At 38.5% G+C, this 25,470-nt stretch overlaps 1 protein-coding gene across 8 annotated transcripts in view; it reads left to right on the top strand.

Moving 5' to 3' along the window:
* Window positions 1–25,470, top strand: part of Fam172a (family with sequence similarity 172 member A) — a 442,895-nt gene that overhangs the window by 114,666 nt on the left and 302,759 nt on the right. For all 8 annotated transcript variants that reach the window (XM_038321142.1, XM_038321147.1, XM_038321141.1 and 5 more), the window contains one exon: window positions 477–668. In XM_038321142.1, coding sequence (XP_038177070.1) covers window positions 477–668 — 192 coding nt within the window. The remainder of the gene's footprint in view (window positions 1–476; window positions 669–25,470) is intronic.

The following is a 25,470-nucleotide window of genomic DNA, read 5'->3' as shown; positions in this document are numbered from 1 at the left end:
TATAACTTAAGTTTATCTAAATATAATTTTATCATTTTTGATGATTATTTATTAGTGATTCCTCAAATAGATTGTAAGTAAATGTGGCAATTTAAATAGCTATATATTCCAGTTTGAGTTTTCCATTTTCTATCATAGGTACAATGCGGGTGAAAAAACAGTTACAATATGAACGACAGGAATCTTTTAAAAATTATTTAATTTAAGATGACAATACAATAATAAATATATAATAAAATGTAGGAATGCATATTTTTATTCTTTTTCATGTATTTTTATATTTAAATTACTCTTTTGATGTTTGTCCACTGAATATGTGATTGCTAGATCTTCTTGACTATCCTTCTATTTTAATTTTTTTAAGAATTCTATAATAATCATTTAGTAACTTGTAGTAGCCATTAGATGTTTTCTCATTGTGTGTATGCTTGATCGAGAAACCTTTTATTTATTATTTAATTTTTTTTTGATTACAGGTAGATGCCACTGAGAGTGAACCAAAGAGTTTTATCTTTATGAGTGAGGATGCTTTGACAAATCCACAGAAACTGATGGTTTTAATTCATGGTAGTGGTGTTGTCAGGGCAGGTCAGTGGGCCAGAAGGCTGATTATCAATGAAGACCTGGACAGCGGCACGCAGATACCTTTCATTAAGAGAGCTGTGGATGTAAGTGAAACTCCTTGTTTGGGGGCATTTATGGTTCTGTTGTATTGCATAGTATAATAGTATAATGTCTTTTCCAGAAATTATTCTAAGCATAATCTTATTATTAAGTCATTATTTACCTTATTTGTGCGATGATTATTATTTTGCAGTAATGTGGGAAAATTTAGGATTATTGAGCACATAAAGGTTTAAGTGTCTTTGAAATGAATACTTTGTTTAACGGTATGAACTATGAGTTTAACTATTATAGCATATAGTCATCAACAATGAATACTCGTGACCAGAAACAAAACATGACTGCTTGACTTTCCTTCTCTTACGAGGGTAGACATTAAAGGCAATTTGCTGATAATGGTGATCTGTTTGCTGAGGAAAAATAGAATAGTGAATGTTTTTGGCATTTAAAAAGTATTTTGATGCCCAAAAATAAAATGGCCTAAGCTTAAAACAAACATGTAGAATGTAAAAATATAATATTTCAGAAGTAATTTTTCTAGTCTAGTGTTGTTTTTCATGTTCGGCTGCTCTTCTTATGTTTCTTTCTTAAGTTATAGAGTAAACAGCCAATTATCAAAAAGTATACGTTTCTTTTGGATGCAATGAGAAATATTCATCAGAAAAAGTGTCATCTTGTATAAAATATTTAGGGTAGAAAAGGTATGCAGAAATAGTATGTATGTCTGTTTATCCATTTTATTTATAAAAATGACAATACATCTTATAATTAAATTTATACATCTTGGATACACAACTACAGTGTCAAAATAAATATTTGGATGTGTTCAGTTTTCTGTTACTCCAATACCATAGTAAAAGTTAAGCCAAATCCTATAGGATACTTTTGTTATAGACTTCCTGAATCTTCAAAATGCTGCATATTGAGTTTTTTAAGTTAATTGATGATCCACTTGTCACAAATGTGCTAACTTTAATTGTGATTTTAGAAAACTTGAAGTAAGCTATTACTCTGTTAAGAAACCAGGACAATTAAATATTCAGTTAATAAACTGAAGTTTAGACTAAAATAACACAGGAATTGGTCTTTTCTTAACTCTCTTATTTCATGTTAAAGGTAGTAAGCTTTGTGTCCACTGCTTTCACTTGTGGTTATAATACACTGAGTGTCTGTATATTTTAGAGAGAACATTATTTGCAAAATATATTCACAGTTCAATAAGTATTTGAAAATAGTAATAAAGAAATCAGGAGCTTGCAGCAGTGACTCCTTAGGGGAAATGCTCCATGTAATTTTATCACCTGCCCTAGGCTGCCTGCTTTGCCTGTTGTAGAACACTTGTCAATATGATTATCACGTAAAAGCAAATGTAGGAAACAAAGTGTCTGAAGTCTTGAGCCAGGTGGTGCTGGTGCACACCTTTAATTCCAGCTCATAGGAGGCAGAGGCAGGTGGATCTCTGTGAGTTAAGTGCCAACCTTGTTTGCAGAAGGAGTTCCAGGACAGTCAGGGCTACACAAAGAAATCCTGTCTGTGGGGGAAAAAGTCTTTGAGTTAATAGACAATTGATTTGTGCAGTCCTTTTGAAAAACATGAGGATAGTAAGTCCTTTTTTTTTTGCTTTTAAGTGGGAATAGTGTTTTAAGTATAACAGTATTCTTCTGCTTTGATTTCTCTACTTTTCTCAACCATAATAAGCCGTGGTTCTTTGAAAAGAAACAACTGATTTCTAAATGTATGGCATGTCTAAGCTCTAGGTTTAGCTAGTTACATTCTCATTAGTTTTTAATCTGAAATTTATTGTGTGAATTTCATAATGAATTTCTAAAACTATGTATCACTTTAAAATCCAGATACCGTGACTTTTACCATTAATTTTCTTTCCTTGCGACTGCTCTGGGAGAGGGAAGCAGGCAGAGAAAGACCATGAGGAGAAAGGTGCAGTCCCTCCTTAGCTTCAAGCATGCTAGTGCTGCCTTTATTTTCATTGTGTCCTGAAATTTCACTTTGAGAAAGGTTTCCAGAGTATAGAAAAGGTTAACTATAGTTATTTGGTTTTTTATGTCCTGTAAGTTTTCATACTGTTATGGAAGTCAGTTGTAATATTTTGCATGGAAGACATTATCATCTCTATGTAGTGTTTATTCTCAATAGATTATTTATATATGATTGGAACTTCTCATTTAGCTCCATATCAATAATTCCCTCTAGCAAGGAAGTTATATCTGAGTGGAGCATTTTATGAAAAATACGGTTTTAATATATGGCTCCACTGTGACTGAATTGTGATTGTGAGTTTGGTAACTCAGTATGTCTCCAGAATTTCCTGGATTATATACATAATCAGAACATGATAGTTGTTCCATCACTTGCATTTAGACCTTGACTATCAATATATATCTTAAGATTTCATCAGGGAAGATGGTGCCTGTCGAATAATCTTGTGTAGGTGCTCATGAGGTTTTCAGGGTTAATGTTTTTAGTCTTTAATAGTCTTTATTGCGTAATACATAATCAGCTAAAAAAGTTTATCATATATCTACACATCAATGATTTAACTACTTTATAATTTGAGAATTACTAAATTTGTTGCCCTTTGATCCCCACCCCTGTTTTAGGCATTTCTAGTTGTATGTGTAAAGGGGACAAGTAACTAGATGGCACTTAAATTATTTAAACCCTGATAGATTTAAAAGAGATCATGTGGTTGAAGGAGATACCTTACTGACTTCCTCCCTGTCCCAGTTTGGCTGATTGAATTATATTGTCCAAGAGAACTGGGTGTGGGAGGTCTCCAAAGCAGAGATCAGAAATATGAGTTCAAGACTAGTTTGGACTGCATAGTGAGGCCCAGTTTCACAAAATAACAAAACTGAAGAAATATGTTTTATAAACACTTCAGGACAGTGGTTTTCAACCCTCCTAATGCTCTGACCCTTGTTTTAATACCCCCAACCATAAATCTTACATTGCTTATTCATAGTTGTAATTTTGCTACTGTTATGAGTCATAATGTAAACATCTGCATTTTTAACTGGTCTTAGGTAACCCTGTGAAAGGATCATCTAACCTCCCGTGGTGGTCTTGACACACAGGTTGGGAACTACTGCTTTAAGAGCTGTTTAGTAATCTGTAAAGTAAAAGTCGTTCATGTTTTAGAATCCTGTTAACGTGTAAATTGCTTTGTCTGACCCTTCTGCCTTTTCATCAGACAGTCTGACTGGGACCTGAGAATTCTGATGATGGGCAGGTTGTGGGACTGACTAGATACAGAGCCCAGATGAAATACTTCCTTCATTAGCATAGCAAGATCAAGGCGTGTTTAAGTCACTTAAGATACCTTGGTCTCTGTATCCATCCAGAACACATCCTTCTGTCTAATGCAAATCACTTCTGGAATACATGATTTTTTTAGGTAATAATAAGGAAAATGTCTGAGAATGTGAAGATGTTACCTAGATATGGAAATTGCCAGGCAAACTAAAAGATAGGCAAATATATTTTATTTATTATAAGGGGAAAACTCAAGCCACAGGCACGGAAGATCCAGGCTCTTCTTGACCACGGGGGAAACTACACAGAGACCGCACTTGGGTGGTGCACAGGTTTCTATCTCTTGGTCCCAGAAAACCACTCCTAAACTACGTCCCACCACTTAAAGATTATTGGTTAATAATGCTTTCCCCGTCATATCCCCCTTTTGTCTAAACAAGAGTGATCCAAACCAAATACAAAACTATATACAATAGGAACAGATATCAAGTATAAAATTACAAACAACATGAGTAATATTCAGCAAGGAACACAAGACAAATGTTTTAATAAACATTCTAATCCAAAGAGTCTAAATCTTGTATCAGAAATAAGCTTGGCTAAATCATAAGAGAAATGTAGCTACGATTATCTAATCTTCAGCCCCACTGAAGGCCTGAGAGGGAAGTAATATTACTTGAGCAGGCAGGAAGTGCAATTAAGCAGCTTCCAAAGTGAGCAATATATGACGGAGACAATTAGCTATGTAAGCAATCACCCAAAGTCTCATTTTGCAACGTTGAAGCAACCAACTTTGGCTAAGGCCTAGCATAACTGACAGACCATTTTTAGAAGCAGGACATTTTTAGAACTGTCTTACCCTGTCTTGGCAAGATTTGACAGTCTTTTTCCATGTGTCTTGTGTATCCATTTCTGGATACCATGTACTTTGTCAGTGGTTGAGGTATGGGCAGTTCTTTTAATGCTATAAAATATATTTTTATCTATGATGAATCAATCCATTAGATGAAGAACCCATAAATAGAGTTACTTTGTATGTTCTACTCATTAGGTATAATTGATGTGATATTATTTGGTGGCATAAGTATTTGTGAAAATTAGAATTGGAATGTAATGAAAAATGAGAATTGTTATCTTAGTTTTTAATTTTTATGTCCTTTATAATAATAGATCTTTTGAATCTTTGTTGTCTTCTCAGTGATTTTGTAACATGGTGAAGTTTAAGCTGATGACCTCCTGGACTAGTTCTTCATCTGAGAACTTGTTTAGTTCTCCATTCCCAACTTCACTGGCCACTTTCGGAAGTGGACTGCCTTCTGCTCACTCTGAGACTGCTCTACCCTACTTGTTTCCAGGATCCTTTGCTTTCTTGATGTATGTTCTTATTCATGGGAACCATCAGATGATCAATATAAAATAAATGTGTATATGTGATAAATACATATGTTCAGATATGTACATATATGTGTACAAGTGCATGTGTTTAAACATGACCAAAGTTTAGTGCCACATTTCTTCCATAGTAATTTCTCCATATTACTGTTTTGTGACAGCCAGCAGAAGCTCGCTGTTTCAGCTAGACTGGATAGTAAGCAAAGTTTGGGATCCCCTTCCCCCGATTTGCCTATAGGTGTGCACCAGAGTGCTCAGAGGTTTTGTATGGGTGTATGAGCTTAGATCCCCATGCTTGCACCAAGTACTTTACTGGGCCATTTCCAAAATGCTGAAAATAAATTTTGAAACCTCTTTCTTAAAAATTGCCTTTAGTCTACTTGTTTATTTTTTTTTTAGTAATTAAGTAACTATTATCCTTTAAGCTGACATAATTTTTAGTTTGCAGTTTGAAAGCTGTATTTTTTTTTCTAGCATTCAGGCTTCTGTTTTAAAAGTCCAGTACTGTTCATTCTTTTTTGAAACTCCCATTTCTGTCTCTGGTGTTAAGATGTAGGTCATACAGCTTTGAAGACATTTCCTGGCAGGGCAGGTGATGCCTATGATCCCAGCCCTGGGGAAGCTAAAGCAGCATCGCATGTGTGAGCTGGTATGGTTTAGATAATGAAACTACATTTATTAACAAACAGTGAGCAACTTTGTGCTATTGTTTGTGTTGTTTCATTGATGATTTCAGTCTTGTTCTTGAGTCTTACTGCGTGGTTAGAAGATGCGAGAGTTCATCTCTAGTTCTTTCTGTCTTTCTCTTTATTTTCATCTGTTTTTTCCTCGACTTACTGAGATGGTATTTCCTTTACTTTTAAACAGTTAAGTTTATCCCTTAACTGTTCTCTAGAATTTTTTGTTTAGTTTTGTTTTTTGTCACAGTTTGGAATGGAGCCTTTAAAAATTTGTTATTTTCTGCTCTCATGGTAGTATGCCAGACTACCTTTCTGTCAAGCTCTGAAAGGGACAGCGCTCTTAATTTCTTGTATTGCTGACCACAAAGTGTAAGATTTTGATTTGTGGGGTTTTGATGTATTTTGGTAAGAGAAATGTAATAATGCCATATAAGAATTTGTAGTTAGTATCTCTGTTTTGAGGTGTGAGGCCCTACCTTTACTTTCCGAGGTAATTGGTGCTTAGTTTCTGAGGGATTTTGAATTTCTGTGAGTAGGTTATGTTAGGAATATTTCCTAAAATTGGCTCTGCATTGATGTAAATAATCCCAATCAGACTGAATCAGACCAAATTAAAAGATATCCAGGTTTAATTGATGCCTGCACTCTAGGGTGGCCCGAGGGGGTGGGGGTGGGGGTCGGGGTCAGGGAAGGAAAGCCACCAACACACCAAGGAACACTGAAGAGGAAGAGGGAAGACCACAGATTATTTTCTGAGGAGCAGTTTAAATAGCCTGTGGGAGTGATCTTGACCTTTCCTGGGGAGGGGTCAAGGTTTGATAGACTCAGGGGAAGAGGCTTCCAAAAATGGAGGCCTGAGGCTGGGATTATAGGTTAGATACTTCTAAGTTCTTACCTGCCTTGGCAGGAGGCTGAGTTTCTAATGTATAGTCAAGGCAGGAGTCACTTCTCCAGCTAGTTTCCATAGACATAGTCACATCCATATAGTCTACTTTCTCCCCTTTGCTTTGTGTTATGGATGAATGCTAACCCTTTTTTTTTTTTTTTTTTTTTTTTTTTTTTTAGTTTTCACTGTAGTGTAGTATGATTTCTGGCTGAAATGCATAAAATATTTCAGTATAGTTTTTGTTGAAAATAAATATTTTTCATATACTATATTCTGATCATGGTTTCTGAAATGGGGCGCAAGCGAGAACAGATCATGAAACACACAGTGAAACCCACTTTAAGAGTTTATTATGAAAGAGAAAGACATGTGTGCAGGCTTGAGGAAGTTGGGAAAGGGAGAGAGAGAGGGGGGGGGTCAGAGAGAGGCACAGGGGCTTATGTAGCTGTAGCTGCATACGTAGATCACATGATCATGCTGCACATAAGTCCCCTAGGTTTAACGGTCCCGGGTGGCTATGTAAATTGCCTGACTGCTTGATGGCACATGCGAGGCACTGGAACCTAGAAGTGTCAGCATTTGAGGTGACTTAGACATTTTGCCAAAGCTCTGGGTGATGGAAACCTAACGGTTTGCCTTCTCTCATCTCCTCCCAGATCCTTCTCAACTCTTGATCCATCCAACTGCATGTTTTCTTCCTCTCTTTAAAAAACGACCAAATAAAACAAACAAACGAACAAGCAAACTGGATTTTAAAAAGCACAAAACACAGACACATATACAGATACATACACCCCCTCAAAACATAAAACTGAAAACTATAAAATACAAGCAAAAGACCAGTAAATTTAAGACAAAGTGCTGGAGCTCACATTATACGGTAACTGTACAGCTGACAGACCAATAGGCTAATCCACAGTGTGTACTTACACATCGACATTGAGCAACCATTTTGCAGAGCTATGAAAACACTTATTTTTGGTTAAAAAGAAAAGAAAGAGAAAAAGAAAATGAAATTTATGCCCTTGCAATGCATGTGTGGGCAGTTCTGTTGAACTTGTCCATAGTTGGTTTGGTCATCTAAATTGATTAGGACTAGGTCTCTTCTTCAAGTGGGAACCAGATCTCATTACAGATGGTTGTGAGCCACCATGTGGTTCCTGGGAATTGAACTCATGACCTTTGGAAGAGCAGGTAGTGTTCTTAAACTCGGAGCCATCATCTCCAGTCCCCTCTTTTGGAAAAGTCGCTGTCAAATTTGTAAAAACCTAAGATGAGATTTATTCCCAAAACACTCAGCAGTGTAACCTCCTGTAAGGGCAACAGAATGACCTTCCATGAGGTCTTAGAGACACAACTCTTACAGTTAAATTTACATAGAGTCAGTCCCCTCCAAATGGCCTGCTAACAGATCACTTAGGAATTTCAAAAGGATAGGAAGATACTGCCCCACCAGACAGACAGGTCTGGGTGTGGACACAGTCCAGGTTCAGGGACATTTAGTAGCTTTATCTAATGGTTTGGAATCTTGGTTATTTCTCCATAGTTGCTGACTCTTTCCTGGGTAGTGTCACCTGTTCTGGCATGCTGCTTTGTCAGGGTCTATGTGCCATTTTTGTGATTCTAAATGCATGTGAAATCATTGTTTTGCCCATGGAATTTTTTAACCTTGTTTGTGAAAACTAAAAACCCGGTGGAGATTGCCCCTTTATTTCTTCTCCTCACTGCTTTGCTCAAAGGAATAAAGAACATGTAGTTGTAATGTACGTGAGTTGATTTATTCCATTTACTCTCAGATCCAATTAGCCAGGTGTTAACCTGTTATGACAAATCTTAGCTGTACCCTGTGGGGGCAGTGAGGCTAGTACTCAAGCTCCCCCCCCATAACAAACAAAACTGTAAACAAAACAAAGCAATATGAGACAAAAAGAATAACATTAAATTCATTTAGTGTTGGACATGTACTGCCTTCAAGTGTTGTTTGTATATTTATTCAGTCTCTTTTTTTGAGAAAACTAATTTTTCTTTGCTAGCAGTTACCAATTGATGATAACTTCTTGATTAGGGATGGGAGCTTGTGTCCACTTTGTGGATGTTCCAATTACAGATAATTACTTTATAATTTGTATATTTTTCAATAAATACTGTTGCAGAATATTTCTATGCAAATACTTTGCAAACTTCAATGGATGACTTCCTTCTGTAGCAATAGTCATGATAGAACATTTGGAAATTTCTCTTAAAAATTTCTGTGATTGTAATCGGATCATGTTAAAGAAAATGCAATTGTTACTTGACTCTGACATGAATTATATACTTGGCAGGTGTATTTATAGTTTTTAGTTTGTAAAATATTTGCTTCAGTTTTAGTAAACTAGGGATCTGCTGTTGTGGATATTAACATTTAGGTTGCTTTTTCTTATTTCAGTTTTGATTTCCCCCCTTTGGACAAGTATATTTATAAAACACATTGGCTACCAGATTAGAATTTTATTTTACAAATGTTTATGGGATTATTATAGATGTCTATCTGCATTAGGCTATCCCTCCCAACATACGCACACACACACACACACACACACACACACACACACACGTAAAATATGTAACATCTTGATAGTTCAATAGAAATATCAGACAAAAATGGGCATGAATCTTTTAAAAGGATTTTCAGAGGCAACTGTATTTTTATCTAGTAGTAGTGTTATGATTTCAGCCACAATAAGGCTGACACTTCGGGGTTCTAGGGCCAAGCATGTGTAGACAAGCCCTCAGGCAGAAGTGCCTAATGGCCCCCAGGGATGGTAAAGGATCCAGTGTGACCCAACTTGCTGTGTGTTTGCATCATCTACATATGACTCAGCTAAGCCCTTGCGCACATGCGCGAGCCCCATCATCTGCATATGCTATAGTCACATCAACCCCCTTTGTGCTTGCACTAGGCAGCTTTTAAAAGCTGGATGCACCATCTTCTCCTCTCTGTCTCTGTCTCTCTGTCTCTCTCTCTCTCTCTCTCTCTCTCTCTCTCTCTCTCTCTCTCTCTCTCTCTCTCTCTCTCTCTCTCTCTCTCTGCACACTGACTTCCCCAGACCTGTACACGCTCCCTCTAATAAATTCCTAAGCAGGTTTGTTGCCTGTTCCGTGTTTCCTTCTCACTTGCGCCAGGTAGTTTCAAGTAGTATTTTTTACACATCAGATTATCAGGTAATAAGCTCTTTGGTGATAAGGTGATATGCTAAACTTAGATTTTGGTGTGAATGTAAATTGAAGTAATCTTTTTTACATGAATGTTTAGTAATGCTTTCCAAAATTTATTGTTCATGCTATTCCATGTCTCTAAATCTACATGTAGTGATTTACATCAGAGCAAGGCACAGTACACAGCTGGTCACAGTAACGACTGATGATAACTGCTTACTACCTAATGCTTCCAGGAGGGACTATTTAAGTAAAAGATAGTATATTTATATCATGAGAAACTGTAGTTTTTAAGAAGAATGGATGCGCGTTTTATTTGTGTGATTTGATGATGAATTAGAAAAAAACTCAAGAATGACATTAGATAATCAGTTGGAATGCTCTTACCCAGAGAAGACTGTTTCTCCTACTCATCAACATTCCTTTGTTGCCTGTAGTTTTTCATCTACAATTGAGACCTTCTGAGCTTCCCCCTTCCACTTTAGTATGTTTATTGGCATCATCTTTGTAGGGTACATGTTTAGGCAACTGTGTTGTTGAGACTTCCTAAGTTTAGAATCTGACATTTCTAGGAGATATAATCTCAAGTAAACTTACCGTTCCTTTGGTTCTTACAGTCCCTTTGTGCCTTCTTCTGCAGTGATTTGCATCAAGACTTAGGTGCAGGAGTTATGTCATGTGTGTATTAGATGGGACTGGGCTCCACACTTCTATATTAGAAGGAACCTAAAGCGGAAATGAAGAAAAAGGGAAAGGAATCTAATTAGGTAGAGGAGGAGGAGGTTAATACAGAAGAAGGAAGAAAAGGCTAGAATAACAGTAAGGATCTCTGATAAAGTCATAAGGAAGCATAGTATTAACTACCTACCCAAAATACTTATAATGCATGCAAGTCAGTGTATAAATTTTTAGTGTAATTTCCCCATTTTTGCTGATAATGCTTTCTTCAAGATTCATAGATATCTAACAAAAACCCAACAACAAGCATGATATGCTTCTTTAGAGTTTTTGGGCAGTGTTATCCAAGGTAAGTTTCTGTTGCCAAGGCCATTATAAACTTCAGACACAGGGCCCAGAGATCCCTGAGCTGAACTGACTTGAAATCCCCGTCTCTGCAAGCTCCAAAGGTAGGAAGCAACCAATCCTCCACCTAGCTATTGCACCTATAAACACAACAGTCATCTCAATGTTGCAGTAGCAGCAAGTGTACTTTGGGAGTAACCAACAGCCCTCTAATTGGACACAAGGCCCCCTCATAAAGAGGGAAATCTTGCCTGGTAATGACTACCTAGCCAACTTCCCAAGACTAGTGAAATTTTGAATCATTGAGGAGATCTTCTAACCACCATTTACTAAATCAGCAAAATCCCTAACTACTTTCTTAATATTGATCTTTATCCCCACACTCAAGTATAGTGCTCACCCGTCATCAAGGAAACTTTTCTTTGCAACAAACAGATACATACCATTACAACCACTGTTGATCAACGTATATTTTAAATCTTAAGGAGGGACAAAATGGATTATGAGAGAGAAATCCTTATTCTATGATCTCCAAATGGGCTAATGCCTGTCTCACAACCTAACACACCTATAATGGATACATAAGTATGACTAGATGTTTATGCAAGAAATCATCATATTCTTTATTTTCCATCCCAATTATTCTTGTTTGTATTTTACTTTTAACTCTGAAAATGTTCTACTTTTATATTTTAAAGGATTTTATATAATGTATTTTAATATAATAACTTTTAGTAATAATTTCTAACATGAAGTAAATGATTAAATATAGAATTATGACCATCTCCTTTAAATAGCTATTATTCTCATTTAACAAGAAGTTTAAAGAATCAAAGTTAACCTCTTGACTGGTCAGCAGGTAAGAGTCCTGTTGGGAGGCTGTTCTACCACCACTACCTCCCATTGGACCCTATAATCTCTAAGTCCCACTCTGTCCCACAAACATAGCCATCTCCAGTGGCATCAGCTGTCCCCAAAGGCACAGACACTGCCTACACCAATTGGAGGAAGTGATAGGTAGTGCAAAAATAATTACAATCAACCACATAAGCAATATGGTACCACCAGAAGCTATTGGTTCTACAACAGCAAGATGTGAACCTCCCAACACAGAACAAGCAGGAGAAAGTGACCTTGAAAGTAGTACTATGAAGATGATAGAAGCCCTTAAAATGGAAATGAACAATTTCCTTAAAGAAATTGAGAAAAAGACAACCAAAAATTGGAAGAAATCAATAAATTCCTTAAAAAAATCTAAGAAAAAAAAAAAACCCAAACAGGTGAAAGAATCAGTTCAAGACTTGAAAATCAAAATAGAGGCAATAAAAAGAAACACAAACTTTGGGAATCCTGGAAATGGAAAATCTGGGTAAATGTACAGGAACTAAAGATGCAAGCATAACTAACAGAAGGCAAAAAGATGGAAGAGAAAATCTCTAGAGTAGTAGGTACAATAGAGGAAATAGATTCATCAGTCAAAGAAAACGTTAAAACCAAAGTCTTAACACAAAGTGTCCAGGAAATCTGGGACAACATGAAAAGACCAACCTTAAGAATAATAGGGATTGTTCGAGACCAGCCTGGTCTACAAGAGCTAGTTCCAGGACAGGCTCCAAAGCCACAGAGAAACCCTGTCTCGAAAAACCAAAAAAAAAAAAAAAAAAAAAAAAAAGAATAATAGGGATAGAAGAAGGAGAAGAATTCCAGCTCTAAGGCACAGAAAATATATTCAACAAAATCATTGAAGAAAACTTTCCCAACCTTAAAAAGGAAATGTTTAATAAGATACAAGAGGCTTACAGAACACAAATAAACTAGACCAAAATAAAATTAAAGAAAAGTTTCCTCACTACATAATAATAAAAACACTAGACAGACAGAATAAAGAAAGAATATTAAGAGCCGTAAAAGAAAAAGGGCAGGTAACATATAAAGGCAGACCTATTAGAATTATGCCTGACTTCTCAGTGGAGAGTCAGAAGGCCAGAGGTCTTAAGCAGATGTTTTGCAGAAATTAAGAGACCACAGATGCCTATCCAGACTACTATATCTAGCAAAGATATAGTATCTTTAACCATAGACAGAGCAAACAAGATATTCTATGAGAAAAACAAATTTAAACAATACCTAACCACAAATCCAGCCCTATTTAAAGTCTTAAAAGGAAAATTCAAACACAAGAAAGTTATCTGTAACCATGAAAACAGAGGCAATAGATAATCTCACACTAGCAAATCCCAAAGAAGGTAAACACACACATACTAGCACGAACAACAAAAAAACCAAAATAAGGACAGGAAATAGCAGTCACTGGTCATTAATATCTCTTAATATCAATGGACTCAGTTCACCCATAAAAAGATACAGGTTAACAGAATGGATACAGAAATAGGAGGCAACTTCTGCTGCATATAAGAAACACACCTCAGCTTCAAAGACAGAGATTAGTTTAGAATAAAGGGTTTGGGAAAGACTTGTCAATCAAAGGGACCTAAGAGTCAAACTTGTGTAGCTATCCTCATATCTAACAAAATAGACTTTAAACTAAAATTAAACGAGATGGGAAAGGACATTTCATATTTATCACAAGAAAAATCTATCAAAATGAAGTCTCAATTTTGAATATTTATGCTCCAACTACTAGGGCACCCACATATGTAAAAGAAACTAAAGCTTAAATCACATATCAAACCCCATATGTTAATAGTGGTCAACACCCCAGTCTTACCAACTGACAGGTCTGCCAGACAGAAAATTAACAGAGAAATAAGAGAAATTACAGAAGTTATGACACAAGTAGTCTTAATAGACATCTATAGAACATTCCACCCAAACACAAAAGAATATACCTTCTTCTCAGCACCTCATGGAACCTTCTTTAAAATTGACCACATACTCAGTCACAAAGCAAATCTCCACAGATTCAAAAATATTGAAATAACCTCGTGTATCTTATCGAATCACCATGTCTTAATGTTAGAATTCAACATCAACACTAATTGCTGAAAGCCTCCAAACTTATGGGAACTGAATAATGCTTAGCTTAATCATCACTGGGGCCAAGAAATAAATAAAGAAATTAAAGAATTACTAGAATTTAATGAAAATGAATGTATAACATACCCACACTTATGGGACACCTTGAAAGGAATGCTAAGAGGAAAGTTCATAGCACTAAATACTCACCTAAAGAATTTGGCCAGTTATGGTGGTACATGCTGGTAGGATTTCCTGAAAGAGGCAGAAGTAGGAGGATCATGAGTTCAAGGTCAGCCAGGGCTACGTATTTTAAAAGTTAAAAAAAATGGAGAAGTTTTACACTAGTGACTTAATAGCATACCTGAAAGCTCTAGGACAAAAGAAGCAAACTCACCCAGGAGAACAAGATGACAGGAAATAATCAAATTGAGGGTTGAAATCAATAAAATAGAATCAAAGGTAAGAGTACAAAGAATCAATGAAACAAAGAGTTGGTTCTTTGAGAAAATCAACAAGATAGATAAATCTTTATCCAAACTAACTAATATCTAAATTAACAAAATCAGAAACGAAAGGGTGATATAACATCAGACACTGAAGAAATCCAGAGAATCATCAGGTCATGCTTAAAATATCTGTACTCCACAAAATTGAAAAATTTAAAAGAAACGGACAATTTTCTGAATCCAAACCAGATAAACTATTTAAATAGACCTGTTGCACCTAAGGAAATAGGAACAGTCGTCAAAATCTCCCAGCCCCCCCTCAAAAAAAAGCCCACAGCCACATGGTTTCAATGCAGAATTCTAGGAGAATTTCAAAGAAGAGCTAATACTAATACTCCTCAAATTGTTACACACATTAAAAACAAAAGGAACATTGCCAAACTCTTCTTGCAAGGCTACAATTACCCTGATATGCAGACCACACAAAGATGCAACAAAGATAGAATTACAGACCAAGCTCCCTCATGAATATTGATGCAAAAATACCTTATAACTTACTGACAAAGTAAATCCAAGAACACATAAAAAAACATCCACTATGATGCAGTTGGTTTTGTCCCTGGGATGCTGAGATGGAACAACATGAAAATCTGTCAGTGTAATCTTCCATATAAGCAAACTGCGTGAAAAAAAAAAGTGATCATTTTATTGGATGCTGAAAAACTGACAAAATTCAACAACCCTTCATGACAAATGTCTTGGAGAGATCAAGGATACAAGGAATATACCTAAGCCTAATAAAGGTAAGTTACAGCAAGCCTATAGTCAACATCAAATTAAATGTTGATAAACTCAAAGTGATTCCAGTTTAATCAGGAACAAGACAAGGCTGTCTACTCGATATATACTCAATTGGGGCATTCATATTCAGCCTAAAGGCCCATAGTATCCAGCAGACTTTTCCATGAAGCAGGAAACTTAAAAAACAGTTCAGTCACTTTCTTCTGTATCCTACAGAATGTCTCTGACTCTTTCATGATGCAGAAATGCCAAAGGATCATCTCACCTTTAGGCAAGTTTAGCAGTCATTTCTCTGCGGGTCCTGTATGTCCAGTAAAGTATTCCAGCCAAGAGCAGATTCTTTCCCAAATGGCTAACCCAACTCCAGAAGGAGATTCAGGATACCCATCTTCCTCTTGAAGTAGCTTGGTGCTACCAGGAGCAAATGTGTCACAAAAAGTGTTAAGATTTTAAACATTTTAAATGTCATATTCTGAAGTTCTGTCAAAGATTTGAAGAATACCTATCAAACTGAAATATATCTCTATACATCTAGAAAATCTAACTAACATGACTATAAGCTTAACTATTACAGGTGAGTATCTATTAATTTATATTTCTTAATTATACATTTCATTTTTAAATGAGCTACACAAACACAATACCTTAATCAAGATCATAAGTACATATACATATAACAAAATTGACCTTGAATTTGTATCAATAAAGCAAGATCCATATCAATGCAAAGTATCCATCTCTATATCATATCCCCCTTTAAATGTAAAGAAGCATTAACAAACTAATTTGGGAATATGGGCACAGTTCTGTCCAAACTTCTTTTTGCTGTTTATTGGGAGAAGTATTTTTTTTTTTTTGTGGATGTTCACAGCAACCTTTCAAGGGGTCTCGACCTATCAAACCATATTAGCCTGGAATGAATCCACAGGTTCTCATCCTCTGTGGAGAAAAAAAAAGAACCTTTTTTCCAAAGCACCATATTCTGAAGTCAAGATACCTTTATAATATACATGCTGGTTTAGCTTAGCAGCCCATACAATGAAATTTCTCTCTGTACTTAGCTTATTCACAGTCAAAAAATTCAATGATAGCACAATAATATACATAATCCAGACTCTCTGTGTATTCTCCATTTTTACATGGCTTATTTTTCTTTACTACTTTTAATCTATGATTATCTGTACTCTATCTTTTTACCTCCCCCTTTTTAAAAAAAAAACCATTTACTTCTTCTCCAACTATGTATACTCTTTTTCTTCTCTCTTCCAAGCCTACTTACATTTATCCAACACTATGACTCATTTATAGGTCTTTTTTAAATCTGGGTTTGTCTTTATTACATATCTGTAATGATTTTCTGACTAGAAGCACTTCTTAAAATGCTAAGTGCTTAAGAATCTAAGCTGTAACATTACTAGGATACATATGGTACTGCCTGCTTGTTGTGCCCATTCCAACATGGCAGAACTGCTCGCTGCTTCCAAGAGCTACACACATTGCCCTACTTTCAGGCACACAGCCAGTCCACATTGCCATCAAGTAAGCCACAACACACTGCTCACAAACAACATCCAAATGCTTGGTCTCCTGAAAGAGCCAGAGGTCGTCTCAGCAGTAAGTCCCAGAAAGCCTGAATTTCAAAAAGGCATGGCCTTTTTTTTCCTGCTCCTGCCTCTGAGTCAGGAAAACCTCTCTTAAAGGAGCTAAGGCATAACACCAGCAAACAGCAAGAAGCTGTGTTAAACTCTGTATTTTTGTTTTGTCTAGAATTCCTTTTCAAGCTCACTCAGTTTTACGTGGATTTAGTTGGCCATGTGGGAGCCAATCTGTTTAAGGAAGAGGGCTGCTTGTTTGTCCTAGCCACCCAGAACTAATAATCACACAGAAACTGCATTAATTAAAACACTGCTTGATCCATTAGCTCTAACTTCTAATTGGCTAACTCTTACATATTAATTTAACCCATCTCCATTAATTTTTGTATCACCACGTGGTTGTGGCTTACCCGCAAAGTTTCAGCATGTCTATCTCCAGCTGCAGATCCATGGTGTCCCCTGACTCTACCTTCTTCCTCCCAGCATGCCATTTAGTTTCCGCTGCCTACCTAAGTTTTGACCTATCAACAGGCCAAGGCAGTTTCTTTATTTATTAATGGTAATCACAGTACACAGAGGGGACTTCCACATCAAGGTCTTGTCTGTTTCCTCTTCCCATAGGAATCCATGTATGTTTCTGGTTTACCTCGTTGTCTAACTTCTCTGGGATCATGAACTGTAGACTGGTTATCCTTTGCTTTATGTCTAATATCCTCTTATCAGTGAGTACATACCATGTTTGTTTGTCTGGGTCTGAGTTACCTCATTCAGGTTGTTTTTCCCCTAGTTCCATCCATTTGCGTGCAAATTTCAAGAAGTAATTGTTTTTTACTGCTGAGTAGTCCTCCATTGTGTAAGTGCACCATATTTTCTTTACCCATTTTTCAGTTGGGGGGTATCTAAGTTGTTTCCAGGTTTTGGCTATTACAAATAATAATACTATGAACATAGTAGAGCAAATATTTGTGGAATGAGTGAACATTCTATGGGTATATGCCAAAGAGTGGTATTGCTGGGTTCTGAGGGAGGTTGATTCCCAATTTTCTAAGAAACCACCATACTGATTTCCAAAGTGACTGTACAGTTTTGCATTCCCACCAGCATTGTAGGAGTATTCCCCTAGTTGCACATCCTCTCCAGCATAATGTATCATTGCTGGTTTTGATCTTAGCCATTCTGATTAATGTAAGATTACCATCATCTCAGAGTCATTTTGATTTGCATTTCCCTGATGCCTAAGGATTTGAGCAATTCCTTAAATGTCTTTTGGCCATTTGCAATTCTTCTGTTGAGTATTTGTTGTTTAGATCTGTATCCCATTTCTTGATTGGGTTATTTGGTAATTTGATTTCGAGTTTCTGGAGTTCTTTATATGTTTTGGAGATCAGTCCTCTGTCCAATGTAAGGTTAGTGAAGATATTTTCCCATTCTGTAGGCTGCCATTTTGTCTTATTGACTGTGTCCTTTGCCTTACAGAAGCTCTTTAGTTTTAGGAGACCTCATTTGTTAATTGTTGCTCTCAGTGTCTGCAATACTAGTGTTATATTTAGGAAGTGGTCTCCTGTGCCCATGCGTTCAAGGCAACTTCCCACTTTCTCTTTAATGAGGTTCATTGTGGCTGGAATTATTTTGAGGTCTTTGATCCATTTGGACTTAAGTTTTGTGTATGGGAATAGATATGGATTTATTCACAAATGGGATACACACGAAGGGGGAATGACAGTGAGGGAGAAAAAGGAAAGAGATATATTGATTGAGGGAGCCATTAAAGGGCTATCAAGAAACAGAACTAGAGAAATTCCTAGAGATCTTCAAGGATGTCACCAGCTAAGACTCTAAGCAACAATGGAAAGGACACCTAAATTGGCCTTCCCCTGTAATGAGACTGATGACTACCTTGTCATCATCAAACCTTCAACCAGCAACTGATGGAAGCAGATACAGAGTTCTACAGAGAAGTACTAGGTTGAGCTACCTGAGACCAGTCCAAGAGAGGGAGGAGCAATAATATAAGCAAATGGGGTCGGGATTATGATGGTGATACCCACAGAAAAGAAACAGCTGACTTGAGCTAGTGAGAGTTCACTGACTCTGGACTGGTAATGGGGATCTACGTAGGACCAAATTAGGCCCACTAAATGTGGGGGACAGTTGTGAGGCATAGACAGTCTGTGGGGCCACTGACAGTGGGTTCAGGATTTATCCCTAGTGCTTGAACTAGCATCTAGGAGCACATTCTTTTCGGAGGGTACCTTGCTCAGCCTAGATAGAGAGGGGTGGGCCTTGTTCTTGATTGCCTAGAAGTGAAGTGTCAAACTTTTGTTGAGTATGTGAGGAGGTCTGGGAACTGGGATAGCTATGTAAAATGAGAAAAACTTATATTATAAAAAATTTCTTTAAAAAAGTCACAAGTTAACCCCCCCATAATAGAAAATTAGCTAGAAGGGGTGAAGTTTCCAGCTCAGTACCAGCTTAATTTCTCTATAGTCTATGACTTAAATGTGTGGTGTCTTCATCAGCAGTGTCATATATCCAAGCCCTGGTGTGGTAACCTCTTGCATTATCAATAGCCTGTAATGTCAAGGTGCTCTATTGGACTTCACTGGCCAACAATTGTAAATTGATAAGTCATCCCTGGCATTGAGCTTTTTAATTTCTTAGCCTATGTTTCTAGTACGGGCATTGTCATCCCATTGTAGGGTGAACTTATTTTTACAACAATTATTGACAACATTTTATTCAATTCAAAAACTGAAAACTAAATTCTGTGTTGAAATTAGTATTTCTCAGAATGTGTCATAGAGATAAATGGAAATAACGCTTTCTCATTGTTGAAAAAAGTTCTCCAAAGATTAGAAACTCAGTGCATTATTGAACTCACACAGTGGATGAGGCCACAGCAGCCTCTGTATCCCCTAAAGAAACAATGAGATGTAAGTTCCTGGGCTGGTACAGAGGTGCTAAAGACAGCTTATTCCTCTGTGACTTCAACCCCTGGCAGAAGGCAGGTAGGTCTACCTGTGACCCATGGCTGGTGCATCCACTTCTGGCCCTGTCATGTCAGTTTAGTTTTAAAATCCACTTGACTCATGGAATTGTTGCCTTTGTTTCTGTGGTGCAGATGAATGCTTGTGTGACAGTTCTTTCTGTATGATTGACTGTGTTGCTCCACTTATTTAGTAAGTAGGAATTAGGCCAGAACTCTAGCTCCTTTTGTAAGAATTAGTAATAACAGTATGCAGAATGTAGAAATTCTCACATCATTCTTTAAGCAAAGTACTCAGTGTTATGTGTGTATTCGGGCACCTCCATGGGCATGCCTTATCACCTGTGAAGTTCACAGCACAACTGTCTCTCCTTCCAGTATGTAATACCAGGTTTCATATTGACGGCACCTGGCTTGGTGGTAAGATCTTTCCTGCTGAATCATCTCATTGACTTAGGACAGTTGTTAATGGGCCTTGTGGCTTCCTCTTCCTATGGCTGTCCCTTATCATTCATAACTCAAGGAAATCATCCTGGGTTTCCAATTTTTAAGTTAAGATCAAGACAGAAAGAAATAAACTTTATAATGATTAGTCACCTTTTAACATGAAAGATAATTTGGTTGTGGTTTGCCCTTTTGATATCTAAATTGCATGCACATTTGAACTTCTTTGTTTTAAAGATATATTTTCTTGTGGTAGGTTGACTCCCAGTTTCCTGAGAAACCACCACTCTGATTTCCAAAGTGGTTGCACAAGTTTAAATTCCCACCACCAGTGGATGAGTGTTTCCCTTACTCCACATCCTCTCCAGCAAAGGATATCATTGGTGTTTTTGATTTTAGCCATTCTGACAGGTATAAGATGGTATCTTAGAGTTGTCTTGATTTGCGTTTCCCTAATTGCTAAGGAGGTTGAGCATGTCCTTAAGTGTCTTTAGGCCATTCGAACTTCTGTTGAGAATTCTCTGTTCAGTTCAGTGCCCCATTTTTTAATTGGGTTAATTAGCATTTTTAAAGTCTAGTTTCTTGAGTTCTTTATAAATTTTGGAGATCAGACCTTTGTCTGTTGCGGGGTTGGTGAAGATCTTCTCCCAGTCAGTAGGTAGCCTTTTTGTTGTAATGACAGTGTCCTTTGCTTTATAGAAGTTTCTCAGTTTCATGAGGTCTCATTTATTCATTGTTGCTCTTATTGTCTGTGCTACTGGGGTTCTACGTAGGAAGTGGTCTCCTGTGCCCATGTGTTGTAGAGTACTTCCCATTTTCTCTTCTATCAGATTCATTGTGGTCAGATTAATATTGAGGTCTTTAATCCATTTGGACTTCAGTTTTGTGCATGGTGATAGAAATGGATCTACTTTCATTCTTCTACAGTTTGACATCCAGTTATGCTAGCACCATTTGTTAAAGATGCTTTCTTTCTTTCGGCTCCTTTGCCGAAAATCAGGTGTTCATAGATCTGTGGATTAATATCTGGGTCTTCAATTCGATCAACCTACCACAGGACCCGGCAATTCCACTCTTGGGAATATACCCAAGAGATGCCCAATCATACTACAAAAGTATTTGTTCAACTATGTTTATAGCAGCACTATTTGTAATAGCCAGAACCTGGAAACAACCTAGGTGCCCCTCAATAGAATAATGGATAAAGAAAGTGTGGTACATATACACTTTAGAGTTCTACTCAGAGGTAAAAAACAATGACATCTTGAATTTTGCATGCAAGTGGATGGAAATAGAAAACACCATCCTGAGTGAGGTAACCCAGACCCAAAAAGAAGAATATGGTGTGTACTCACTCATAAGTGGATTCTAGCCATAAATAAAGGACATAGAGCCTATAATTCATGAGCCTAGAGAAGCTAAACAAGAAGGTGAACCCCAAAAAAAACATTGTTATCATCCTGCATATTGGAAATGGGTAAAATTCCTGAGCGGGGGTTGGGAGCACGGGGGTGGGGGTAAGGTGGGGATAAGGGGAGATGCGGGGAGAGAAGGGAGAAAGAGAGGATGGGGAGAGCTTGAGGGAATGGGATGGTTGGAATGGAGGAGGGGGGATATGAGAGCAGGGAAGTAAATATCTTAATTATGGGAACCATTTTAGGGTTGGCAAGAGACTTGACTCTAGATGGGTTCCCAGGGGTCCAAGGAGATGTCCCCAGCTTGTTCCTTGGGCAGCAGAGGAAAGGATGCCTGAACTGGCCTTGTCCTATAGCCACACTGATGATTATCTTGCATATCACCATAGAACCTTCATCTGGTGATGGATGGAGATAGAGACAGAGCCCCACATTGGAGCACTGGACTGAGCTCCCAAGGGCCCAATGAGGAGCAGATGGAGGGAGAACATGAGCAAGGAAGTCTGGACCGCGAGGGGTGCGTTCACCCACTGAGACGGTGGGACAGATCTAATGGGAGATCACCAAGGCAAGTTGGAATGGGACTGATGGAGCATATGATCAAACCAGACTCTTTGAATGTGGCTGACGGTGGAGGCTGACTGAGAAGCCAAGGACAATGGCACTGAACTTTGATTCTACTGCATGGACGGGCTCTGTGGGAGTCTTGTCAGTTTGGATGCTCACCTTCCTGGACCTGGGGGGAATTGGGAGGACCTTGGTCTTCCCATAGTGTAGGGAACCCTGACTTCTCTTTGGCCTGGAGAAGGAGGGAGTGGGGGTGTGGGTGGAGGGGAGCGGAGGGAAGTTGGAGGAGGGGAGGATATGGGCATTATTATTATTAATTATTATTTTATTAAAAATTTCCACCTCCTCCCCCCCTTCCATTTCTCTCCCCCTCTCTTCACTGTCCTCCTCCTCCCTCTCCAGTCCAAGGAGCAGTCAGGGTTCTCTGCCCTGTGGGAAGTCCAAGGTCCTCCCCACTCCATCCAGGTCCAGGAAGGTGCGCATCTAAACAGACTAGGCTCTCCCAAAGCCGGTACATGCAGTAGGATAAAAACCCAGTGCCATTGTCCTGGGCTTCTCAGTCAGCCCTCGTTGTCCGCTCCACGTTCAGAGAGTCCGGTTTGATCCCATGCTTTTTCAGTCTCAGTCCAGCTGTCCTTGGTGAGCTCCCATTAGATCAGCCCGCAGTCTCAGTGGGTGAGTGCGTTCATCGTGGTCCTGACTTCCTTGCTCATGTTCTCCCTCCTTCAGCTCCTCATTTGGGCCTTGTGAGCTCAGTCCAGCGCTCCAGTGTGGGTCTCTGTCTCTATCTCCATCCACGCCAGATGAAGCTTCTATGGTGATATGCAAGATATTCATCAGTATGGCTATAGGAAAGGGCCATTTCAGGCTCCCTCTCCTCAGCTGCCCAAGGAACTAGCTGGGGACATCTCCATGGACCCCCGGGAACCTCTCTAGTGTGAAGTCTTTTGCTAAACCTTAAATGGTTCCTTTAATTAAGATATCGTCTTTCCTGCTCCCCTATCCACCCTTCGTCCATCCCAACCATCCCATTCCCCCAGTGTCTCCCCATCCTCCCCTTCTCACTTTTCTCTCCACATCTCCCCATCACCCCTTACTGCCACCCCAACCCCACCCCCAAGATCCCAATTTTTGCCTGGCAATCTAGTCTACTTCCAATATCCAGGAGGATAACTATATGTTTTTCTTTGTGTTCACCTTCTTATTTAGCTTCTCTAGGATCAGGAATTATAGGCTCACTGACCTTTATTAAGGCTAGAATCCACGTAAGAGTGAGTACATACCAAACTCATCTTTTTGGGTCTGGGTTACCTCACTCAGAATAGTGTTTTCTGTTTCCATCCATTTGCATGCAAAATTCAAGATGTCATTGTTTTGTTTTGTTTTTTTTTTCCGCTGAGTAGTACTCTAATGTGTATATATTCCACACTTTCTTTATCCATTCTTCCATCGAAGGTCATGTAGGTTGTTTCCAGGTTCTGGCTATTACAAATAATGAATGCTGCTATGAACATAGTTGAACAAATGCTTCTGTAGTATGATAGGGCATCTCTTGGATATATTCCCAAGAGTGGTATTGCTGGATCTTGGGGTAGGTTGATTCTGAATTTCCTGAGAAACCGCCACACTGATTTCCAAAGTGGTTGCAGAAGTTTGGATTCCCACCAGCAATGGATGAGTGTTCCCCTTACTCCACATCCTCTCCAGCAAAGGCTATCATTAGTGTTTTTGATTTTAGTCATTCTGACAGGTGTAAGATGGTATCTCAACGTTGTTTTGATTTGCATTTCCCTGATCGCTAAGGAGGTTGAGCATGACCTTAAGTGTCTTTTGGCCATTCAAACTTCTTCTGTTGAGAATTCTCTGTTCAGTTCAGTGCCCCATTTTTTAATTGGGTTAATTAGCATTTTAAAGTCTAGTCTCTTGAGTTCCTTATGTATTTTGGGGAAGGTAACAAGTCAGAGTGAAGGCTCTGCATAGGCACTAAATGACCTTTCCATATGTAGTGGCTGTGTCGTTGTTCAGCAATGGGGGTTGCTTTCAGTTTGTGCAGAATAATCTCTTGTCTTGGCCACCACACGGGTTTAGGGATTCCTGTGGGGCCCCTTTGTCCAATAACTCAATAGGTGTAACACAAACCTGGTACTGGAAGCTTTGATTGGTGACAAGGGATGTCCAGGTGCGATTCTGTCTCCACTATCACTTGGCGATTTCATTTAGATTGCGTCCATATATATATATATATATATATATATATATATATATATATATAAATATATATATATATATATGTATGGAAGTTTTAATATATAAAGGAAGTTTTGTTTTTGTTTTTGTTTTTTGTTTTTTCCAGTTTATTTATTTTTTATTAAAAATTGCCATCTCCTCCCCTCCTCCTCCCCCTTCCCTCCCCTCCCCTCCACCCACACCCCCACTCCCTCCCTCTTGAGGCCAAACAGCCATCAGGGTTCTCTACACTATGTTGAGTCCAAGGTCCTCCCAACTCCCCCCAGGTCCAACCTTGGTGAGCAACCTTGGTGAGCAACCAAACTGACAAGGCTCACACAGAGCCCATCCATGTCGTAGAGACCAAGCCCATCGCCATTGTCCTTGGCTCCTCGGTCAGCCTCCACCATCAGCCACTTTCAGAGAGTCCGATTTGGTCGCATGTTCCATTAGTCCCATTCCAAGTGGACTTGGTGGTCTCCCATTAGTTCTGTCCTGCCGTCTCAGTGGGTGAACGCATCCCTCATGGTTCTGACTTTCTTTCTCGTGATCTCTCTCCATCCGCTCCTCATCAGAACTTTGGGAGCTCAGTCCGGTGCTCCAATGTGGGGCTCTGTCTCTATCTCCATCCATCGCCAGGTGAAGGTTAAGGCTCACAGTGAGCCCGTCCATGCTGTAGAGTTCACATTCATTGCCGTTGTCCTTGGTTTCTCAGTCCTCCTCCACCGTCAGCCACATTCAGAGAGCCCGGTTTGGTCCCCTGCTCCATCAGTTCCATTCCAACTGGACTTGGTGGTCTCCCGTTAGATCTGTCCCACCGTCTCAATGGGTAAACGCACTCCTCAAGGTCCTGACTTCCTTGCTCATGATCTCCCTCCTTTTGCTCCTCATCGGGACCTTGGGAGCTCAGTCTGGTGCTCCTATGTGGGGCTCTG

The sequence above is a fragment of the Arvicola amphibius genome, chromosome 3 (assembly GCF_903992535.2).
Source record: "Arvicola amphibius chromosome 3, mArvAmp1.2, whole genome shotgun sequence".
Taxonomy (NCBI): Eukaryota; Metazoa; Chordata; class Mammalia; order Rodentia; family Cricetidae; genus Arvicola; species Arvicola amphibius.
This window is presented reverse-complemented; position numbering and strand designations above follow the sequence as displayed.